The sequence below is a fragment of the Macadamia integrifolia genome, chromosome 13 (genome assembly GCF_013358625.1).
Source record: "Macadamia integrifolia cultivar HAES 741 chromosome 13, SCU_Mint_v3, whole genome shotgun sequence".
Lineage (NCBI taxonomy): Eukaryota > Viridiplantae > Streptophyta > Magnoliopsida > Proteales > Proteaceae > Macadamia > Macadamia integrifolia.
This window is the reverse complement of record NC_056569.1, coordinates 23594694-23613324: the sequence shown is the minus strand read 5'-3', so window position 1 is coordinate 23613324 and position 18631 is coordinate 23594694. Positions and strand designations below refer to the sequence as shown.

Sequence of the window (18631 nt, the reverse complement as noted above, 5' to 3'; positions counted from 1 at the left end):
AAAAGGAAACTAACTATTAATGACTTGACTCAATTAATAACTTGACTCCTAAAGAAACAAATATAACTCAAATCAAGCCCAACTAAAAAGGAAACTAATGAAAATGGAAACTAACTAGTAATCCCGTATTCAATCTTAAATCCCTCCTTTTAGACCCATAAAAGTGGTCTATTACACTCAGAACACATGGGATCAAAGGCCCAACATGTATGAAACCCAACCCTAAGCTTATTCCTAATAAAACAAGCCTATTTTGGTAATTAATCTGCATCAACAATTTATTATTAGACTTGATTTTCATTGGAAGAAAGTGGAAATATCTGATTTTCAATCTGTAAGAACAACTACAGATCATATTTTCCATACCCATTTGGATTTTTTTTTCTTGGTTATTTGGATGTAACATGGTATTTATCTAGAGAGAGTTTTTTTTTTTGGGGGGGGGGGGACGCTAGTAATTTGTGCATTTTTTTATTGGAAAGGTGTATATTATTTAACTTCAGTCTGGGATATGATTTTTTTGCTTCTACATACTTAAACAATTAGTACTTGAAATCCTATAATGCCTCAATTGGTATATGTTTCTTTGATTTAGTCTTTAGAGATCTGGGTCGTGTATTCGTCTATTTTCTCTTTTCGTTTTCTTTTCTGAATTAACGTTGTTGTTGGCTTGGTTTATGATAAATTTTGACCATTATTTACATATTTGCGAACAAATTCGGATTCTAACTCATTTGGATGATTTCTTTTTATTGTCTTGTTATTAACATTACAATGTTAGCTGCATGCATGACAATCTTGCTGGATTGTGCCTCTTTCCTCTTATTCTCATTGTCCTATTCTCACCTTTCTTCCACATCTCTCATCTTTTCATCTCTTCCTTTCTCCTTCTCTGTTTGGACTTTTTCTAGTTTGTTGTGTATGGATCCATGTAGCCGACCCCATTAAGTTGGAATAAAGCTGAGTTTGTTGTTTTTGTTGTTGTCAGCTTCATGCATCTCCCTCTGAGAAATACGATTGTATAGAAAGCTTTACACAAAATCAGACCAGCAGTAGATTACATAAGTTAGAACTGGAACATGTAGAGAAAGATAGCAAGGTCTCCAATACATTCAAATCTCTGTTGGGATGGAAAACCAACTTTACAATTATACTGTGCCAAGCTTCTTTGATAAATCATCTATTCTTTCATTTCCAAATGCTTAAAGAACGAGCAAAAGAAGCATCCTGTGGACCTCTAAGCTTGTTCATCTTTAACTAGAGGGCCATGGTTATAATGCAACACAAGGATATATCCTGTGGTATGTGCCTAATAACCAGGAAATACTTCAATGGCTAAAGAATAACGGTCACCTAATAAAAGAAAGTGAAGTAAGCACAATCTTCTGAAAATCTTAAACTTTTTAGAGCAGAAGCACTTCAAATATTCCTCATCGTAATGATAATTTGACATGATATGCAAGATTTGTAACCAAAACATAATGAACAATCGCTTGTTGGTCTGGTATGCATATATCAGTAGGTCTACTTTACAGACAGAGTGAAGAGAAGTATATGTAGGTCCTAAAACAGTGTAGTAGATAGTGAAATGTAGTAAATAGTGAAACAAATACAAGGATAATCAGATCCAACATTCAACAGTGAAAAGTAGATGAACTTATCAATTAATTTCAACTAAATGTAAGAACTGGCTCTAATAATTAATGGACATTGAGGAAAAAATAATCTAGAAGTCCCATTGAAAACTGTCTAACTACTATACCATATGCTAATGGGATGATGGGGGTGGACCAGCAATTACAAAAATGCCAAGCAGTTCAAGGTTGAATTCTTTTTCACCTAGAGGAACATCTTCAGCTGCACTCTCTTGTAAGATGTTCAGATCAGATGGGCCTCCTAGGGCTTTAGTTTTTCTTCAAGTGTATTAAATCGGTTTTCAAGTAAAGTCAGCTGACTGTCAAGGCTTTAACCTCTTCATGGATGGTCCCAAGAGACCCAAGAATACAAAGTTGTGTTGATTGTTGAAGCAATGGCCAGATGATCACCGTCTTAATTGAAGGAAGGCTAGGGACATGTGGCACCTTGGAACGAGGAAATAGGGACCATCCAGTGGACAGTTATAATGCTAAAGATTATACTGTCGGATCAACTATTGAGGCAGTTACCATGTACAGAACATGGAAGAGGATGGGGTTAGTTAATAAAGATCATAATTGTCAATGAGTTGCTAAGGTTCAGGCGCTTTGGTTGCCTAGTTGGTGTCACCTTGCATTCAGGCCCTCCCCAACGCCTTGGGTTGCCTAGATGCCATGGCAGTTATGGTAACAATACCTCGGTCTATAAATAGTAGAACTGAGGATGGGACTCTCTCTTTCTCTCTCTATATATTGACGTCCCAAGTCCCAACACACACAACACAACTCATTCCAAGCCCCTTGGCTTTGTTTATCTATCCTGAGGTTTTATCCTCACCCGACAGACAGTTGAGTTACTTTTATCACCATTACCTTTTCCGCATGTAAGTAAGAGTTCAACCCGGAGTTGCTGGACAAAGTTGACACTGTCATCTTTGTGCACCAGTGCAGCCTACCACACACGGTTTGCAGACACGCCATTCATGTCCAGCCCAAGGTTCACTATCAAATGCCCGTTTTGGACTTTGGGTTCAGGCTATGAGTGATCTTGGTGGGCAGAGTTTGACCGTAGAGCGAAACTTTGTGTGGTTTTGCAGTCATCATTATTCCATCAACTGTACCACTCTATGTTTGTAAGTTTGGCATTCAGAATCTGGGAGGTTTCACTCATTAATCTTACTTATCTTGTTTCATTTATCTTATTTTCCTAAAAAACCAAAAGTCCTTCTATCAAAGGCAAAATATTACACATTTGAAGAAGAGACCAGCTTTGTGGTAGCTGACTCACTGGCCGATAATAATTGATAGGATAGCTTAAGATTGGAAACCACTATCATAGGTATTTGGCTCCCATTTGCGCCACGTGGTGCTGGCATGTCCACACACTTGTCAAGCAAAGTTTCCAAACCAATGCATCTATAATATTAATAATTATATGTAATCATTTTATGGAATTGGAAGCCAATTAATGTTCTTTGTCTATGCCTTGGAATTCCTTTGAAGCCTGAGTCCATTCCAGCTGGAAGTATCCTATATCATTCAAAACGTGTATGCCCCTCCTCAAACATTTCTCATTTCGATGGTTTCTTTCTTTCTTTCTACACTCCCAAGGATGTTGCCAGGGGGATCGTAGCCAACGGAATAACATTCTCCTTCTTAGGCAAGGTTGTATCGATATAATCTGTTAAATTGCCTTTCAGATTGATTGTGTAAACCACCCATGGAATAGACAAACTAAATATATCCATAAGACACATTCACCAAGTTCGATCCCACAACCAAGTGATAATTAGTCTTTTCTTGTCTTACATTGATGACACCTATGCTTGCAAGTCAAATGCCCTTTTCTTCAGCCGTTCAAATGCAAGGGCCTTACCACATGATATATCCCATGTAGATGTGACACATTGAGGGGCAATTGAGAACCATTTTTTGTTATATATCCATATGATAAAATAATCAATCACATAAATTTTCATTATAATACTAATGCTGTGAATAGGCCACTCATACACACACACTATCCTATCATGTTCTTACTGATTACTCTGCCTCTGTCTGTCCTAGTTTGATTAGTATGAGATGATTCTGGAGGTGACTAGAGGTTTTGATTTTGCCACATCATGTTCAACATGTCGATCGCCAGGGAAAAGATGCCGTTCTTACTGTTACAAAGCCGTGTTGAAGTTGAACCAAGTCTCAAATTTCAAGGCCCCAGTATCCACCTTGGAGATCCACCATAGAGTCAGAGGGTCAGCTTTTCTATTTTACTCTTCCACAAATATTTGCAATTTATGATGTAGTGTTTTTGTAGTAATAAAATTTTGTTCTTTAGTCGTAAGCATTGTATGAGGTCCGGCTGATTTTGAACTAACTGATTCTCCATTACTCATGAATTCAGAAATTTTTCTAGTTTACTCAGGATTGGCATGTCACATATACTGCCAATTAGACTTTTATCCCCAAGAAACTTCGACCCACTCTAACCAGTTTTTCCCCCCTATAAATCTGCAGATGTGAATGCTTTGATCTGTACAAGGAGCTTGTTCCTTATCAGGAGGCATGGTCCTGGCAGAAATCCGTAGTAAGAAAAAGGTTAGCTTTGATTGGAAGAGATGAAGATTGCTGTGACAATCTAATTATTCTTCAACACCCTCCTGTTTATACATTGGGCACTGGTAGTTCTGAGGAATACTTGAATTTTGACCAGAAGAATGCTCCATATGATGTTTACCGAACAGAACGTGGTGGGGAGGTTACGTTCCATGGACCGGGTCAGGTATTTCTTTTTCTTTTTCCATTCATACATGATGTATGATGGCTATACATATGGCTCAAAATTGTTGTGTTGGTGAGAGATTTGCAATGTAGTTTATCGCTGATTGCTTCTTTTCTTTTTCTTTTGGCCTGGGGGCCCAGGGGGGTTAAGAAAGAATTAGGCTTATGTTTGCTGAGGCACACCTTGACCTTGCAAGCAAGGTTGTAATCATATGAAAATTGGTTTGGCTTATCAGCTATTCAGCTCAATCCATGTTGATACTGGCAGAGGCTTTTTAACAGTTATTCATTCTCGGCAATCAACTGACTAACGCAGTTCAGAAAATCAAAGGTCCAGCTTCTGAGTTGCATAGAATAGCCATTTACGAAGAGATGGATAAGAAACCGGTCATTTATTTATTTATTTTTTCTCTTTCTCTAAAGCAAGGGAAAATCCCAGTAGGGCCCCCGTGAGGAGGGTCAGGCAAGAATTGGCCCTAACCTGTTTATAAATTGGACAAATTGGCCACCCTCGGACTCAAACCTGTGTCTTCTACCTGGCAACCAAGCTTTTATTGTCGCACCAAGTGCATCTTTAAGTCCTTGCCTGTGATGGAGATGGGCAACCCTGTAAAAAGCTAAGAAAACTGATTTTCACGGTGTTAATGTGGGAAGTGGTGGGTATGTGTGTGTGCCTACTGATTAAGGTCAGTGGAGACTGATCCATCCTGGATCAATCTGTAAATTTTTGCTTGCAAGGGAGTTGGCAAATCCTGTAAAAAGTTTATAGATAAGGGAATGAGGAGGGAGCCACCCATAGTGGACCTCCTGTTGAAAGGCGAAGCCTTCATCATCCAGGACAGTAACCGATGGAGGGGGGATAGCATCTAACGTAACTTCCACGCAAATTTTCGCAAATGCCAAGCGGTCCTTTTTTTTGTTTCTTTGTTCTCTTATCAGAGTACAGAGGATTGCCAATAGCAGAGCTTATGATACTAAGCCCCGATTCACCCCAGTAATGTGAGGGGAAGGCCTGGCGGAGCAACCCAAAGAGAGATGGAGTTGATGTCTACCTTATTGAGAAGCAGATATACACCCATTTTTAAGGAAGATGGGTTTTTTTTCCCACTTGCCAAGGGCCACCCTCTAGGGCTCTCACCTTGTCATCTTCCTCTGAGAATTTAAAAGTGAAGCCATTGTCCAAAATGTAGGAGTCTATAGGCCCATGAGGTTGCCATTGTTTGCTCAGAGACATTTTAATAATGTTGAAGGGTGGTCTACTGCCGATGACGTGGCCAACTAGACAATTTTTCCATTTGGAAATCTCGGTGTCAAGCAGGCCTGTCAGATAGAGAGCAACTTTGGCGTCTCCAACAGTAAAAGGCAAGACAAAGGGAAGTGTGTGGCCCTTCCATGCTCTTGGACCAAGGGAGGGGGAAGGAGGCATAGGGGAAGAGGGAGAAGGGGGGCTAGGAGCTGGAGAAGAATGGTGGGAAGGGGAGAAGCGACCAGGGGAGGCTGCTGGCAAGACATCAGACATAATGGAGGTCAGTTGGTAGACCTGGATTGCTCATTTCCCGCTTTGATCCTGACTCCCCTCTTTTAGTGTTATGTACCAGTGGAGGTTTATTGCTCTTTATTTTATTGTTTGAGTTAGTGGTTTGGTGTTTCTTGAATAATGGAATGTTAGGGTGTTGAAGATATAGTAGCTTTGATTTGTTGAAATATGGTCTGGATAATGCTAGATTAATCATGTGAATAACGTAAATGATTGGAGTGTGCCACTTTTTCAGTTCCCTCTAGGGTTGAAAATGAAGAGAAAAGACAGTGCTTACATTTACTGAAAGCTGGCATAGTCGGATCATTTAATTATGTTGTGACATTTTAATTGTCCCTTAAGCTTTCTTGATTGTTGTGTCTACTTTTGATTCCACCTTATTTTGGATTTTTTAGTTTGATTCTTGGTTCATACCACTTTGTAGCTAGTCATGTACCCCATTCTCAATTTGAGGTATCACAAGATGGATCTTCATTGGTACCTAAGGGCACTTGAGGAGGTGGTAATCCGAGTTCTTTCATCAACATTCTCTATCAAGGCTTCTCGACTTGATGGTTTTACTGGTGTTTGGGTTGGTATGCATCGTCATCCTTTTATGGAAAATCTACCAGTTTGCATAATCTATTCTGCAACTCTTCTGCTAGGTCTATGATATATGATGCTTGAACATTTCATAAAATAGTTATCAGGATGTCTGGTATTCTGACACAAGAATTTCAAAGGTAAGTTTGACAAGGATGTTGCTGCAATCAGTACAGCACACCTGACATTAAGCTGGTAGGCCAAAAGAAGTGAAGCATGGGCCCATTTTCACACTAATTGTAGTAGTGGCTGAATTAAAAATTGTGTATTGTGTTTGATTGGACCTTTTCTCTATATGATTTGATTTATTCTTTTTCTAAGTTATCTTGGGTCTCAGTAAGAATATACTAGTTTTAGGGAAGTGAAAGTTGCTGGTTGTCACTTTTTTCTTGGCCAATTTTAGAATTAGATGCCTATGTAGTGGGAAAATCATGGCCAGAATACTGACATATGATCGACTTTGGAGTTCCTTTTGGTTCTCTCTTGGGTTTTATTGCTAGGAAATATGGATAAGATGGATTGGCATAAAGCCAGAATATATGACCAATGAAGTCTTTGCTTATGAGTTCCATTTTTGGTTTAGGTTCCTGATTTTCCTCATCTTCCGCAAGGAGTTGATCCTTTATGTATGAGCTAATTCCTAGCATAGTTGTCATTGCACCAAGACGCTCTCCATGACAGTTCACCATAGAGCCTAGTCAAGTGCCTGATTCACGGAAAATGTGCTCCTGTGTGCTGATTCTTGTCCCAAGATGTGTTTTCTTGTTCTTCTTTCCCCCTTCTTTCTCCTTTTTCCCCCTCTCTCCCCCCCCCTTCTTTTCTCCTCCCTTCTTTCCTCATGTCTGGGCACTTTGTTAACTAGAAGGCATACTGAGAACTATGATTCCTAGTGTTCCATTGGTGATGCTTCGAGAGTCTCTTAATGGGATTCCTAGTTCCACCAGGGCATGAGTGGTGCAATTTACCCCGACTGTTTGGGGATTAATAGCCTGAATGTAATCAAGGATTGAAACTAGATTTGTGCAAGAACATTTATCTGTCAAAACCTTGAATTTTTTTGTTCAAAAATTGATTTTTAGTGTCGTTTTTTGCAATGGATCACTATATTAATGAAAAAAAATCTGAATAATTGCACCAAACTATGTTTTTTTTTTCAGTGATGTTTGCATTGAAACCCTAAATCTTCCCTAAACTGAAAATGACATCTTTTTTGGTATTAGTACATGTAAGAAACCTCATCCTTAATATATAATCAATTGATTGCACTTGTTTGGTTGTATTCAATTACTTTTTTTATATATGATATATTTTACGTACTATATTTATAGTGTTCTATGTATCAAGACTATAATTTGTATGTATCTTGAGTATTTCCATAGGTTTCTTGATCAATTCCATTTGTATCTTGCTTCCCTCCGATACGTTATGTACATCTCTTAAAATCAGCTCTCCGATACGATATCCAATACTGGTACTTTAAACCTTGAGAGTATGGTAGGTGTTACTTGAATAATCTGTGATTGAATTTTTCTCATCATGTGGTTAATGAGGATTGGAAATACTGAGCTGCCTGGTTTAAACACGTCTGTCCACTAGCTGTTTGGTGAAATCTCTCTTTTTATGCCATATCTATGTCCTGTAGAGTGTCTCTACCTATTGTGATCTGGGTTTGTTTTCTTCAGGCAATCAGAAGCTAGCTGCCATTGGGATTAGGGTATCTCGATGGATAACATATCATGGCTTAGCACTGAATGTCACCACAGATCTAACACCCTTTCAACATATAGTCCCCTGTGGCATAAGGAACCGTCAGGTTGGAAGCATTGAGGGCCTCCTGCAAGAATCTGGACAGCCCAGTAAGTGGAGAACAAAAAACACTTCCCATAACCTGACAGATGTTACTCATGATTCTTTGCTGAAGGAATTCTCTGAAGTTTTTCAGCTTACACTCAACAACAAATTCTTTTCCTGCTCCAACTTTCTAGAGGAAGAGCCATTGAACCCACAGTGTAACTTATTGGGGGAATGATCAAGATGTAAGATGGTGCTAGGTCTTTTTCACTTCGGGGAGGAATCAGCTAATGTGATTTATTACATGGGACTGATTATAAATAGGAGTTAAATTAAAATTATTGGTTACTTATTTACTTGAATGGAAGTTCTTTGCTATTCTTTTTTTTTTTTTTTGGATGATAAAAGAGAAGAATAAGGAGGGTTAAAATTACAATTACAACTGATTGAGAAAAACAAAGAGGTGGTAAACTATTATAGTGCCAACATGAAACAATATGATGACATGGAAATATGAGACTAAAATCATAGGCAAAAAATTTCCTACAGGTGAAGGAAAAGTGCATTCATCAATGGTCATAAATGTTTTGTACATTATAATGATGAAGTCAATAATACCATTGTACTGGTCGTCACTTCTTTCATACCCATTGCATGCAGTCCGAATCCCTCGGCCAAGGGATCCTCTCTTGACCATGGGTGAAGGAATTTTTTTTTTTTCTTGTTTTCTTTTGTTGATGAGAAATATGTAAGGGGATCTTTTGAAATCAAAATTTTAAGAGGATATCTCATCAAAAAGTATTATTTTTAGGGGTATAAATGTTTCTTTTGTTGGGTTATTTTTATACTCACACTTGACTACTTGCAGGGTTCAGAATTTGGATAGTAGAAATATTTTAATTCTCTCTTACCAATGGTGTACCATGTAGGGTAACAAATGATTCCCTGCAGAAGCTGTGATGATATGGCCAGCCCAACATGGAATGCCATACTTGGGAGAAAGCTAAAGCTTTTGAAGTTCACATGGGCTTGCTCTTCTGCGTGACCGTGTTCCCCACCCATTATGTGCCTCAAAGTAAGGCCATTCCGTTTAGACAAAAGGCACTGCTGTCTATCCAAGGTCTTGCTGGGGACGGTATATATTTGGGGTCTCACTTCTTAGATTGTCAAGTTTTGTTTTTTTGTTTTCATGGGAAGCTAACTCTATGGTTGATTCCCTTGCTTGGAAGGTTCTGTCTAATCTATGTAGGATAGTTTGGCTACTCCACTTCGGAGTTAAGGGAATCTTGTAATCCTTCGTTTGCGTGTCTCACACGTGATATTGAATAGAATTGCCGTTTACCATTTAGACCTAAGTTTCATAGCATTAGGTCCGCTGTTCCAACATGATTTTCCGTAGCTCCTTCCCTTTTGGGGCAATTGAATCTGCTGCTTTGCTAACGGAATGGAAAGAAATGTTAGGATTTTTTTTAGGGCCATCTCAGAGTTTCATATGTTCTGAAATTTGGAATTTATTAGGTTATAATGCCAGGTTTTAGTATATATTGAGGGGATCTCATGTCAATTTTGAATTCATAGCCTTTTTTTTTGGTAAGGAATTGATAGGTTTTTTTTTTTTTTTTGGCAATAGGAGTTGATAGCTTTGAATACCATATTATAGGGCAGCTATAATTATCATTCTCTTTGTATATGCTCTAGTTATTTCTGTCTATTCATAGTTCATAGGGCTTCCTCTTGCCTTTCTTCTTCTTTTCTTCTCCAAAAAAATTTAGGGAGAGAGTTTTCCACTCACCCAAGTACTAATTTGGGTGTTTGGGAAGCCTGAACAACGGATGGTAAATAGGGGGAGTTTTGGAGGATAAGGGGTATGTGTTTTGACATGTGAAGATCTAAAAATTAGGGAAAGGTTCTCTGAGGTATTAGGGCAGATATGTTAGCACTTTTATGTCCATCTCTTTCTTCCTCACATGAAATAAATTTGTTATCCTCCTATGTATAATACCATTTTGTTGCACCTCATTGATGCACTCTCCTCTCCCCCCTCCCCCCTTTGTCTTTCTCTCTCCTAATGCCACTTGCTTGCCCAAAGAACCCTTTTCCTTAAATTTATTCCTTTTAAAAGAAAATAGTTATAGAAAAGATAAGAGAACTTTCACTCACTTTTACTTTCCTTTCCAAGTGTACATTCAAAATGGATTTTACTAAAAGTTTCTGCATCCCCATCTTTCTTTTAAGAGAAAAACGAATGATATTCATTTAGCATTCTCCACGTCCGGACACAAGTCCTGTTTTGAACACCCTTCTTTTAATTTCAATCACACACATAATTGGTAGGGATTATGAAGGGTGACTTTTTGTAAAAGTTTACAGGACAGGTGAAAGGGTGGGTGTCATTTCTTGATCAGCACCAAAGTGATTATAAATGTGCGCACGCCATTGAAGACCCAAACTCAGACACAGGACCCAATGTCATTCGCTTTCGGAAATCTGGATAATGACTTTCTGACTTGTAGAGCAATAGAGGCCCATCTTTCTTTGTTGCTTGTAAAGGATACTATTTGGGAGGCGACTCAGTCAATGTTTAGTAGATACAAACTACCCAACTATGATTTTTTTTTCTTGCAAATCTGGTTTAAGTAGGGAAGGTTGGAAGGACATTCACATCCCTATGTATTTTTATAAATACCCTCCAACACATATCCAACTCATTCTAATTCACTACCCTATCTTCTAATAATTAAGGACCTTTTTTTCCCACCAAGAAATTCCAGTTTAGGTTCTTCTTCTAGGGATATACAATCTGAAGGAGATCCTCAGGAAAGGATCAGTCAGTCCCAAAGCCCTGACAAGGAATATATATATATATATATATATATATAAAAGGTTGGGGATACTGGTGGATCTCATGGAGAAAAAAATTTGATTGCTATGTGGACTACAGTTATAAAAATGGAATAATTCACCTTTCCTTTGATTCACAAAAACCCTCTTAGTTCTTAATATTTTTAAAAATACCTTTCGAGATTCTATTTCTTTGGTTGCAAGCAGAGATTTCAACAGAAGCTAAATTTTATCCCCTCATGCATTAGACGGGAGCCTCATGCTCCACGTAAGCTCCTTTTTCATATGTATTATCAGAATAAGTACTCCATTTAGAATACATTCTAAAGCGACTATTCTAAAAATGCATACCAAAACATAACCAATAAAAATGAAATAAATCAAGAAGATATTGAGGCCATCTATATATAAATAAGTTGGTTCTAATCTTCTAGACAAGGATGAGGTGAGTTGCAAGCTAGGCTTGCCTTTTCTAGATACTGATTATATCTATAAATGGCTGTCACAGGACTCAAAACTCACAAGTCGCTCTCGCTGACCATCATTTTTCCTTAATTTGATACCCACTCGACACTGTGGACTTAACTCCATTGAGAACATTCTCTCACTTGTCGTCTTCACTGTTAAGCAATCTACTTTCATGGATGCATGAAATGGGAAAAGGCCAATAGGGTTTAGTTCAAAATAGTGTAAGATGGAGAATACATCAAGGATTATTAAGACACATCCGAGGTTCCAGATAATTAATGCATTAGGTAAAGATAGCTTAAGAGCTATTATTACACATCTAAGATCTCAAAAAACTGATAAGATTATACCTCTATAACTTTTAACTTCTCAAATAACTGATGCAAACAATCGGTACTTTATTATAGTGTCTTTTTAAGCTCATGGTTGATTTGTAGTGATGCATCAGGTTGACAGCGGGCATCTATTATAATTAGCCATAACCCATTAATCTTTTTGCATGGATCATTATGCTTGTCTTTGCTTGAAATCTCCATATAGCCAACTCCACTGGGTTGGGATAAGGTTTTGAGTGTTGTTGTTGTCTGTAACTTTCAACATCTCAACAATGCCAAAGATAAATCACAGATTAAAGATCCTCCACATGAATTGCTTGGCATGTTGATGAAACTGAAGTGATTGCCATTGGTTTAATTTTTGAACAAGGCCTTACTTGTGGGAACTTGGTTTTAGTTGATTACTCTCAGTTTTGTTTTGTGCATGTTGAAAATTAAAAGAGAAGAGATGGACCTCAGGTAATGGTTAGGTTGTTCCATTGTGACCTTGTGGTCTTGGGTTCAAATCAAGAATAGCCTCTCTATGAAGCAAGAGTAAGACTACATATTGTTATGTGTGTCTCAAATTCTTGACTCGTTTTAAAGATGGATTCGCTTCGATATATTTTGGTGGTGACCCGAATAATTTCTCCCCCCCTCCCAAGATCTATGATGGTTGCAGAGCATCGGCCCAAGCCCGAAACCCATCATTGAACTCTTATGGCCATGTTATGGTACGACCTGACCTGATAGATCATCCTGATTTGGAGGAGTATTTATATGTTTTGGTTTCGTGTTGTGTGAGTAAGAGAGAAACAAGAGAAAAAATGGTTTTTCGTTTTTGGCGGTGAGTTCTTGCCACTAGTTTGGGTGTTCTTGAAAGATCTCTATTGTAATATTTTTTCCATCATATAATGAATCATCCTCACCTTTACCCGTGGACGTAGCACATCACATCGGTGTGCGAATCACATCGGTGTGTGAATCACATCTTTGTGTCTTGCATAAATTTGTTCATTTTTCTTCGTGTTTTTTGGTGTTTGTTCTAACACATACATTTTGACCCTCTCCACACTTTGCAGCCGTTGGAGCCTCATTCATTGAGAGAGAGAGAGAGAGAGAGAGCTGGGCTTTAAGAACCTGGGCTGAAGAGATCCTCTCAGGAGCATTTTTTTTTCCCGAGTCAGTGGTTAAGGTCTGCAATATGAGCTCCCAATCATCCTCCAAAACCTTGGTTGTGAAGTCCCCATGGGGTTGCTCATCTGCTTGCAATTGAGTGTGTTCTCCACCCGCCATCAATGCTTTCTTTTCCCCATTTGATCGGATTGTTGATCGTATCATGTTGTAAATTAGAAGAAAGATACAGTGAAATTTAGTGAAAATGTAAGAACACTTTATCTTACAAAATAGGGAGAGGTTCCCTTTGACGCCCGTGAACTAATTCAGGCGAAGGAAGGTTCCCCCTATTGGGTTTAGGAGAGAGTGTAGAGGGCTACAATATTTTTTGAATTCAGCTCCTCTCCAACGATCTAGGCATTCAATTATCTTCCGATCGCCTTTTCAACCATTGGATGGGTTTAGACATTCATCAATAGGTTTTGTAGAGATACATGTCGAAGCTCATCCAATGGCTGGGAGGGTAGTTGTACACCCAAATCGTTGGAGAGGATTCCATTCCATATTTTGTTTGTCAATTGACTTGCAGTGTGTGGAACCCTTTCCCTATAAAGTTAAGAGAGAAGGTTTCCGGAAACAGTGTGAACCTGCGACAGCACAAGGGGCAATGGAACTATGTGAAAAAGCATCAATAGGAGTTGAACAATCATTTCACTCACTTCTTGTGTCTGGTCGCAGTGGCATACTGCCTTTGGTGTTATTTTTTTTCAAAATATTATCTCACCAATTGGAAAATAGAAATCAAGAGTGGACTATCTTTTCCCCCCTCACTCAACGACCCCACCAACCTCTCGAATTCATAGTCCAATCCAACCCCACTTGTCCCGCTAAGCAAACGGCTTCCGAGGAGTGGAAAATACAAGGAACACTATTGCACTCGGGTTAAAACATCTTTTGAAAATTTCAGGATTATTGTCAGACTTATCAACATTATGGCTTTCCATTCCGTTCAACCAAACAGAACATGAGACAATTTCAGGCTATAATCCTATCCGTCATAAGAAATTTTTTATTATCCCCCATTTGTATTGCCTGATGCATGTAAATTGGTATTTCATTGCAAGGAAAAGGTTATCTCAGCCGCCATGTGATGGTATCTCTCTCTTATTTTCATATGAAATGACCTCACTATTCTGTGCGGAATTATTCGATTGCACCTCTTTATACCACTTGTTCGGAGAATCTTCTCCCTCTTTATTGCAAAATTTGAATTGTCAAGGATTCTAGAGATTTTATCCAAAGCCCATGAATTGTTTCAGCCTTGTGTTGAACCATACCATGTTCAGCATTATGGAAATATAACACATTCAGAGTTTTAGAACTCAAATTCTCATTATCCAAACTACATTATTACAAGACACTATAACAAGACCACCATATATTTATATGAATTCAAGGAGAACTTGAATCCAATCCTTCACATTTTACAACACAAGCTAACAAGATAATATAAGAGCTTAAGACAATATATTAACTGGTGGAAGGATTAAGCAATGTTCCAATTCCCCCTTCCCTATATCACATAATCAGACCAGTCTGATAGAAAAGAGGTATGATCCATGGTGATACCAGGGAGCTTACTCAACTTATCCAACCTAATGGGCTTCTCCCTCCCACCAAGGATCCTTGCCGGGTTTCCAACCGCAGTAGCCCTTTCGGGTACTTCCTTCAGCACCACCGACCCGGCACCAATCTTAGCCCCTTCACAAACCCTAACATTACCCAAAACATGAGTCCCTGCACCCACCAACACCCCATCTCCAATCTTAGGGTGTCTATCACCAGATGACTTGCCTGTACCCCCTAAGGTAACATTATGTAGGATAGACACATTGTTACCCACCACCGCCGTCTCACCAATCACAACCCCGGTCGCGTGGTCCAGCAAAATGCCCCGCCCAATCTTCGCTCCCGGGTGGATATCCACCGCGAAAACCACGGAGACTCGGTTCTGAATTAAGAGGGCCAATACATTCCGGCCCTGAGACCACAACTTATGGGCCACCCTATGGGCTTGGCAAGCTTGAAAGCCCTTAAAGTTAAGAAGACAGTGTACGTAACTGATACAAGCCGGGTCACGTTCCTTGGCCGCCCTGAGATCAGCCCTTATCGCCTTCCTGATCTCTGGGTCATCCTTGAAGACGCCATAGAAGACTCCAGTAAGGGCATCAGAAGGAAGGGTGGAATTGCTCAATTTTGTGGCTAAGTGTGTAGCTAGAGCACTCTCCAGAGAATCATGGGCTAGGATTGTGCTGAAGTAGTAGCTTGATAAGATGGGTTCTTGCTCTACATCCCACTGGGCTTCTTCTCTCACCTTCAACCACACCTCATCATCTTCATCATCATCGAAGGAGACATACTCGTAGAGATCAGGATTATCAAAGATCTGGGTTCGATCAGAATCGTAGCTGAGAGGGTTTGTTGTGGTCTGGGATCTAGAGTTATCGACGCAGGTAGACATTTTGGTCATGTTGTTGTAGCTCAAGCGGTGGCGCCGGCTGTCGATGGTGGTGTCAGGGAGAATTGGTGAGCAGAGTAGCGATGCAGACATAAGAGGTGATGTGCTTTCAGTACTGGTTCCCTGAGGGTGGAGGTTGAGGATGGTTTGCTTATATAGAAGGTTAGAGAAAGCTAGCTGAGCTAACTAATCACATCATCTTTCACCGAAAATTAATTTAGTTTTGCCTTTTCTTGTTCTTTGAGGTATTACCATTTTTTTTCTTTTAATAATTTATTTAGTCCATTGAGAGTGAAACACGGAGGAGTAGGTAAACTGTAACTGAAATAAAACTTCAAAGAGAGAAGGAAAGAACGAAGGGGACGGATTCCTATTATTACTTCCGTAAGACTGACGTAAAGGAAATGCAAGATTAGAAGATTAGTGGAAGCTTCAATTTACGGATTTGAAAAAAAAAAAAAAAAAAAAATCGTGTCGTCCTCTTTTTTTGGGTATGATGAAAAAAATAAGAAAGGTTGACAACAATAAAGGAGGTCTATAAATGTGATTTTTTCCATAGTAAAAAGTCCAATAATCTAGAGTAATAGGTTATTACTGCGGATTACTTGCGGTTTGCTATCCACAGTTACAAGTAAAGTTGTTAAGTTTGTAGCTATGGATTTCACACCGCAGGATAGGGTACTCTATAGCTGCGGATATTTAGCTGCGAAACTATTGCTGCAGATTTTTAACTGCGAATGTTTCCGTAGCAGATCTATTGCTGCAGATTTTTAACCGTAAATTTTTTCCACAACAAATTTATAGTTGCAAATATGTAGTTGCGAATATTTTCGTTGTAAATCTATTGCTACGGATTTCCAAGTGCGTTTTTTTTCCACAGCAAATTTATAGCTGCGAAATTTTACGCCCCAAAATTTATAGCTCGCTTTTGTAGTGGCATATTTTTTGCACAGCAAAATCTATAATTACGGATTTTAGTTGCGGAATTTTGTGGCCCATAATTTATGGCTGCCGTTTTATAGTGACAGATTTTTTGCGTAACAAAATCTATAGCTATGGATTTTAGCTACAAAATGCACCGGTATTGTAGCTGCGATTTATAATGAAAAATATTTTGTGTAGAAAATGTTATGGCTGTAGATATTAGTTGCAAACTTTAGTGCATCAAAATCTAAACTATGAATTTTAATTGCAGTTTAATTGTGAAAAATATAGCTTCAACTTATAGTTACAGATAAAAAATTATAGCAATGGATTTTTTGTTTTCTTGAACCTATATAATCCATTTAATACACAATACATCTAAAATAAAAATTCATTCAATATACAACATGTAACGACTATTTAACATCCAAAGTATATATTAATTCATAAATCTTGTTCATTATACGAATCATTAAAATTCAAAATGAATCTAAAATAAAAATTACATTCATCATTTGAATCATAATATTTGATACATCAGAAATCCTATCTTAGAAAACTCAACTCCCTCAACAATTCATGTTGTACGTTAAGAAAAACAAAACAACTACTAGACTACTAATTTAGTGCTCTTTGTTGCTCGTATCTTTTACAAGTCCAAGCTTCCCAAATTCTATGTTGTTGGAGAACTCTGAAAGGGTCTTTACCACATTCTTCATTAATTATAATTGAATCTTTGGAGTACTTCCTACAATCAATATTAACAAAATTAACACTTCGCAATCATTTAATAAATACTTATATTGAAAAATCATAACTTTTATATCACTTTACCTTGTTAAAATGAAAAAGCATTATGACTGGCTAAAGAAGAGTGCATCCTCTATAGTAATGACTCATAGTAACAACTAAAATCTCAAGTACCTATCACACATGTATAGATAACAAAAGAAATTATTCTCAAAGTAAATATTAATTAAAAATAACAACCAATAAATTATAAAAGACAACGAAAAATCTCTAAAAATAAAAGTAACTCTTAAGATAGACATACTATAATTTGTTTAATGCATGTAACTTCAAATATTTATATTTCATATCACATCGTTAGTAAAAGAGAATGTGCAAGACCTGTCATGTGAAACACAAGATATAATTCTTAAAAGGTTTGTAAAAGCTTCTTTAATTGGGTTTTCATTGTATCGGACTTATTTGAAGAAAAAGCACTTGTTCAATTAAATTAAATATTTATTATCGACCCTAATTAGCTTCAAACATGTACACTATTAAAATTAAAATTGAGAACATAATCTTGTCATCATAAGTTTATTTACGCGTAATGTTCTTTAAAAATGGTGAGTAATCAGAATCATAAATGACTGTCTAAACCCTAGAAATGAAACCCTGGACCCTAAATCTCTAAATCGCTCCATAACTAATGTATCTCAACAAATGATTCAAACCACTAGTAATTGAAAACTTAAGCTTAAATCACTTAATTTTTCAAGCGGGATTTGGTATAACTGATATCAGGTCAAACAAATTTCCATATGAAAATATTTCATTCTGAGAACCCTTAATGTCCTTGAATGATAAGAACGTAAAATTGTGAGGAAACAGTGAAAAATAAAAATCTTAAATCTAAATCGTTAAACTTTTCAATCGGGATTTGATGACTCAAGGTTTCTGTTACTGCGTTTTTTAACTGTAGTTTTGTTTCCACAGTAACAGAGATTTTTTTTTCTACAGTCTTAACTACTGCAACAATAAGTAGCAGATATTACTATGTTTTTTCTAACTATGGTTTTATTTCCATAGTTACAAGATTTTTTGTTACTGTGATTTTTTATTACGATTTATTTCCATAGTTACAAGGTTTCTGTTACTAAGCTTTTTAACTGTAATTTTGTTTCCACAGTAACAATGATTTTTTTTTACTATGATTTTAACTACTCCCGCAATAAGTAGCACATATTACAGTGTTTTTTCTAACTACGGTTTTATTTCCGTAGTTACAATTTTTTTGTTATTACGATTTTTTATTGCGATTCGTTTCCGTAGTTACAAGGTTTCTATTACTGCGCTTTTTAACTGCAGTTTCGTTTTCGCAGTAACAAAGATTTTTTTT

At 37.7% G+C, this 18631-nt stretch overlaps 2 protein-coding genes across 4 annotated transcripts; one reads left to right on the top strand and one right to left on the bottom strand.

The window, feature by feature from the left end:
- Nucleotides 1-477: 477 nt before the first annotated feature.
- LOC122059685 (octanoyltransferase LIP2p2, chloroplastic-like) lies at nucleotides 478-9670 on the top strand. Of its 3 annotated transcripts, none has more exons than XM_042622648.1 (5): nucleotides 478-3886; nucleotides 4149-4413; nucleotides 6374-6524; nucleotides 8214-8387; nucleotides 9252-9670. In XM_042622648.1, the coding sequence occupies exons 1-5, from the start codon at nucleotides 3717-3719 to the stop codon at nucleotides 9254-9256; spliced, it is 765 nt and encodes a 254-aa protein (XP_042478582.1). In that variant the 5' UTR covers nucleotides 478-3716; the 3' UTR covers nucleotides 9257-9670. The 3 variants fall into 3 exon arrangements, with proteins under 3 accessions (XP_042478582.1, XP_042478581.1, XP_042478583.1); XM_042622649.1 differs by lacking the exon at nucleotides 9252-9670 and having other exon boundaries at nucleotides 3826-3886; nucleotides 4149-4229; nucleotides 4345-4413; nucleotides 8214-8700; XM_042622647.1 differs by lacking the exon at nucleotides 9252-9670 and having other exon boundaries at nucleotides 489-3886; nucleotides 8214-8700.
- Nucleotides 9671-14434: 4764 nt separating this feature from the next.
- On the bottom strand, nucleotides 14435-15730 carry LOC122059292 (serine acetyltransferase 1, chloroplastic-like). Its single transcript, XM_042622000.1, has one exon. It carries the CDS (start codon nucleotides 15670-15672, stop codon nucleotides 14635-14637), a length of 1038 nt encoding a protein of 345 aa, XP_042477934.1. The 5' UTR covers nucleotides 15673-15730; the 3' UTR covers nucleotides 14435-14634.
- Nucleotides 15731-18631: the final 2901 nt, after the last annotated feature.

Excerpts from the sequence above, each read along its gene's own strand:
- LOC122059685 (XM_042622647.1), top strand. The coding sequence starts at position 3,717 with ATGATTCTGGAGGTGACTAGAGGTTTTGATTTTGCCACATCATGTTCA. Across the intron at positions 4,414-6,373 it reads CGTTCCATGGACCGGGTCAG|CTAGTCATGTACCCCATTCT; the intron begins GTATTTCTTTTT and ends ACCACTTTGTAG. Across the intron at positions 6,525-8,213 it reads TTTTACTGGTGTTTGGGTTG|GCAATCAGAAGCTAGCTGCC; the intron begins GTATGCATCGTC and ends TGTTTTCTTCAG.
- LOC122059292 (XM_042622000.1), bottom strand. The coding sequence starts at position 15,672 with ATGTCTGCATCGCTACTCTGCTCACCAATTCTCCCTGACACCACCATC.